The sequence below is a fragment of the Camponotus floridanus genome, unplaced genomic scaffold, assembly GCF_003227725.1.
Source record: "Camponotus floridanus strain SB8 unplaced genomic scaffold, Cflo_v7.5 scaffold14, whole genome shotgun sequence".
Classification (NCBI taxonomy): domain Eukaryota; kingdom Metazoa; phylum Arthropoda; class Insecta; order Hymenoptera; family Formicidae; genus Camponotus; species Camponotus floridanus.
The window spans coordinates 457377-462663 of NW_020229259.1; the positions used below are offsets into that span (position 1 = coordinate 457377).

General features: G+C 27.3%; 1 protein-coding gene across 3 annotated transcripts; it reads right to left on the reverse strand.

The window, feature by feature from the left end:
* Positions 1-932: 932 nt before the first annotated feature.
* On the reverse strand, positions 933-4503 carry LOC105257999 (odorant receptor 94b). 3 transcript variants are annotated; one of them, XM_025406356.1, is made up of 7 exons: positions 4100-4503; positions 3242-3631; positions 2749-2956; positions 2031-2186; positions 1830-1949; positions 1286-1320; positions 933-942 (listed from the first exon to the last, which is right to left on the reverse strand). In XM_025406356.1, the coding sequence occupies exons 1-5, from the start codon at positions 4459-4461 to the stop codon at positions 1902-1904; spliced, it is 1164 nt and encodes a 387-aa protein (XP_025262141.1). In that variant the 5' UTR covers positions 4462-4503; the 3' UTR covers positions 933-942; positions 1286-1320; positions 1830-1901. The 3 variants fall into 3 exon arrangements, with proteins under 3 accessions (XP_025262141.1, XP_025262143.1, XP_011267288.2); XM_025406358.1 differs by lacking the exon at positions 933-942 and having other exon boundaries at positions 1139-1317; XM_011268986.3 differs by lacking the exon at positions 933-942 and having other exon boundaries at positions 1139-1320.
* Between the last annotated feature and the right edge of the window lie 784 nt (positions 4504-5287).

Sequence of the window (5287 nt, forward strand, 5' to 3'; positions counted from 1 at the left end):
AGATTATAAGAGCCAGTTTTTATGTTTGATGTAAATGTAATTTAATTAATTAAAAGAATCGATAATACTTAGTAATTAGTTAAAGGATCGATAGTGCCTCGGTTACTAAATAAATACATAAAGTTATTCACTAATTAATATTCATTAATAACATTCTGTCAAAGTGCCGTAACAAAATTGATCGTAACCAATTTGTATTTGTGATGATACTCTTCAACGATATATGTAACAAAATGTTCAGCGGATAACGTGATATCGGGTTGATCATGTAACGCTTGTAAATCAAAACAGTCATCGATCGCTCAGTAATATCGCTTCCCGCAAATATTGTTTCATTATGTAAGCAACTCGGATAGACGTTGATAAAGTTATGAGCATGTGAGATGAGAACGTGTTCGCGGGAAAATATCAAGAAAAAAATGAACATCAGTATCGATGAGAATATTACTCAGCGAATTAAATCTAAGATCGCGCGTAATAATTCAGCTGATAATTTGTTGACATAAATGCCAAGTATGTTCACTTGAAATCTTATGCGGAAGCATCAAACAAAAATGAAATAACAGAGGAAGAGAAAAAGAAAGGGAGTAAAAAAAAAGCAATAGAAAGGTAAAAGATAGAGAGAAAGAGTTAGAGAAAGAGTGATGGTTATTTACAACGATGCTTCATATGTATATATCCTTGCAATCATAAAGTGAAATAAATGACGGGAAAAAGTTTGAAGAAATTTCTTTGAATGCTGTTTCGTGTATATTTACAACGTCTACACATATAAATATCAGTTTCTTCCTGTGGTTTCATTACGAATTGTTAGAGAAGTAATGTTGTTTCTTACTTTTTTTCCCATTCCATTATTCACTCGACGTCCCCAACGTTTTTCATTATCATCTATCATTCATTAAATATCCTTTTAACTTTCCAAAAAAAATATCTAAATGACGTCTGAAAAATTGGAACTTACGTTTATATCTCACATTTCGTTCTAATATGACTCAGAGATATTATAAATAAATATATAATCATATAAATGTATTATAATCATTAAATGTAAATTATAAGAGAAAGAGAAATTTAAAATTTATTTTAAATATTCTTATAAAATTTATTAGATTTGCATTATTTGCATAAAATGCTGCAATTGAGATTTAGAAATGTCAAAAGTGATATTTTGAAACGATATTCCACAGAATTGTTTACGTATTTACCAATTAACGTTCTACGCAGCAATGTATATACAGAATGACCAATTGATAGAAGATTTCAAAATAACAAAATTCTATCTTACCTCTTCACATTTCAAGCATGTATGTAGTACTGCTACTAAAACCGAAAAATGCATTTCTCTAAATATTAATTATCTCATTTAGTTATCGCACCTCATTTTCTTATATAAAATGTTACCATACTTTTTGACAATACTATATACGTTATTAAATATAAACCAAATTATTTGATAATATTATACAAATTATTATATAAAAAAACATGAGAAAAGTAGTGCAAAATATATAACTCATTATTCCACTTATAATTACAATTTTTATTTAAATATAAATTTATTTAAATTTATTTAAAAATAAATTTAAATATAAATATTATTAAATTTTCATTCGTATATTATTATTTAAATTTATCCAATTAAATTTAAACAAAAGAAAGATGATAAAATTTTTGAACAAATTATATAATGAAATTAAATGAATTAAATAAATAAAACTAAATAATAAAAATAAATAATTTATATATTTATTTATTTCTATCTATTTCTTATCTATTTCTTATTAATTATTTATTTTTCTTCTTTTTATATTAGAATACATGGACATTACCTAAATATAGATAAACGTGAAAAGTCACATTACATAAAACTCTGTGCATTCAGTCTGATATTTTCTTTTCATCTAAGAGTCTTTTAAGAAATTATATGTCGAATAGGATATTTTGAGAATCTGCATGAAAAAGATGACTCGCCTATTAGATAATTACCGTTAGAATTTTAACATTAATTTTATCTTTTTTCAAGTACTAACGCTCATAAAGGAATCGGTGCTTAAGATAACTATGTAGCCACTCGACATTTTAATAGGTGTGCCGGCACGCATCATTATTATCATAAGATTTTTCATTACTCGGATTCTTAATGTCGTCCAATCCATCTCATAGATAGCAGTGCTGACGTCGATACTCTATGAGAAATTAATTAAAACAATCACTATTAATTAGCTAATATATGTGCCAATAATTTTGACGTAATGTTATTTCTGAAATCACCTTCTCAATTTCTTCCCCTTTTTTAGCTGTTAAATATTTGTTGCTTAATGTTCAAATTTACATATTTATTAAACAGTTATTAAGCTGCTAATTAGCATGAGACAAGTGAATTTGGAAGATTAAAAAATATCTATTATTAGATTACTTAATCATTTCTCTGAAGAAAAAATGAATTTATGTTTAAAATTGATTATTGAAGAAAAATATTAAGATTTACATCATCTTATATAATAATAATTATTAGAACATTTAAAATAATTGTGAAAAGTATTAAGATTCATATCATCTTAAATAAATAAATAATTGATAAATAATTGATACATATATTTCATAATCACTTTAATTTGAAATATTATATATTCTAACTGAGAACTAATAAAATTATATCTTCCTATGCATTAAAAAAAATAAAAAGTAAATAAATATAAATGTGATTATCAATATATCAACAATCTAAAAATGTTACCAAACTTCTACCTTTAATGTCACCTCGTTGCCATACCAGCAATAAAGAAATAATTGCATCAGCATGGAGCACAGATAAGAAAATGTGTGTGCAAAGTCGAGGGTAAATAATGACGTCATTGTAGATAGTTTGTAGATGCTCATGCAGAGAACTAAAGAGATGAGGGAAAATTGGACGAATATCATCATTGTAAAAGCTGCATTAACCGTGTGTGCAAATCTGCAATTTTACATACATAATAAAATTTCTGTTATTGTTCCTATAAATTATTAAATAATTTATTCTGTACGTAAAGTTAAATAAACTAAATATAAATTAAAACGAGGATAAATTAGCACAATAAAGTAGCTTATTAATTATTAACCGAGTAAAAAAATAATAAACAAATTATTAAAACAGATAACTCTCTTTGTATATTTTTATCATTGATAAAAACTAAATAATTTATAATCATAAAGGATTAAAATTCTCATTTCTATCTTTTTAATTATCACAAATACTCACTTATAAATGTACAGATGATGATATATCAGATCGTGAATGATCGTCTTCTCGCGTGCTGCTAAATCTTCGTCTGACTCACTATTTTTTTCAGCTTCCATCAACAACGCTGGCAATTTATGAGCGCGATGGCACAGAATTTCGAATTGAGCGCAGATCTGGATCATCATACCGGAAATTAGCGTCTCGTGTGCAACACTGGAATTTGCGCATAACGTCAAACCCACGCATTGGAATATCAATATAGGCAAGAATATATATATCGATGATAGTTCGAAAGGCGCCCAATTATACACAGGCAAGCTGCGCGTCTTCAGAGATTTGTAAAATTGCGCAAAAGTAGCAAATATTGCGGTGAACTCATTGAGAATCTCGCAGCCGATCGTTAGCTGTCTACAAATTTATATATTTAAATTATCTGTTAAAATATATATATAAAAAAGGATTACATATACATTATTGTAAATATAGAGCAATCCTTAAATTATTGAAAATAAATATTTAAATAAATTATTCAAAATATTATTCAAAATATACTATTAAAAAATTTAAACTGTTTATATTATGCAATTATATTAATTTGTAATATCGCCTCATTTTTGCAAAAAAGATAATTATTATAAGGTGAATAAAGAAAAAGGAAGAATAGAATTATCAGTCAAAAGAAGTATCTTGCAGTCAAGGTAAATTATGTGTGAGATGTTTTTAAAAAATTATTTTATGATTGAAAGTAAAATGAATAAAAGAAAAAAACTGTGTAAATTCTGTCCATGTGTTAGCATGTTATAATACAAATATATAAAAATTATTTGCACAATTAATAAATAATTTTGCCATAATATAATTAATAATCATGCATACCTCGCGTGTCGATCAAATTTCTTTTTTATCAATTTCTCTTCTACATCTCTGGGAATACAATTATCCTTCAATAGCATCTTGTCCAAATCAATAATCTTTCCCCGACGTATGAAGAGATGCACGATTTTGCAGGAAACACCAAAGATCGAAAGGAACAGGTAACACTTGTCTACGAATTCTTCTAGGCTCGCCGATATGAAAGTATCAAATATACCATAAAATACGAACAACTGCAGTAAAATAAACATGAAAGTAGAGTAAATATTGTACATCCAATATTTCAACGAGTTCACGGGAAAATGCACCGGTCGCCAATAACCGGTATAAGTGAACAAAGCAAATGACACTGGAAGTATATGCATTATTCTAGTTTGCGGCACTCTCTATTTTTTCATTGTCATTGCGTATATGAAATTTTTTTTCTTTTTAATAATAGCTTTATCAAAAGAAATTATATATTGTTGACATTGTTGTCATCGTAGATAAATGCTTTAATCTCAAGACGGAAAAATTTTCAGAATATTAGAAGTCAGAAGTAAAAGAATTTCTCGCAACAAAGAGGCGATCGAAGGAGACAACTTGTATACGTTACCGACAATAATTTTCTAATATAACGCATTTTCTTTCCGCATATATATTTATCATTTATGTCCCCCGCAGCAATAATTTTAATAGTGGTATAGCGAGAGGCACACTAATAATATTTGTATTACTAGTAGTACATTATTATTCCGTACGTGCAGACATTATGTACGTGCATTATAATCTCCTGTATAATATAATTATATAATTATATAATATCTACTATTACACATTGTAAATGAAGGAGACAGAGTCAGGAGAACGACCTCTAATACCTCTGTTTATGTTCGCTGTTATGTTTTCAACAAGTGAATCATCGAAGTGTCGTACAGCTTGCATACCTGAGTCATCGAGAGGAAATGAGAATGTATGAACGAAAGAAATAAATATTCGTTATTTGGAAAACATACATATCGTACGAAACGATCGCGTGTGCGAAAGTGCGTGATAATATCGAAAGTAAACATTTTCTTCATTTATTCCTTTTTATATTAATTGTGTAACGTGGGAGACTAATAAACTTCTTGATTAATTTGACTCGATCTCTTTTCTAATATTTTGATAATTATTCTACGCAAACAAATTATTCATCTATTAAGTTAAAAT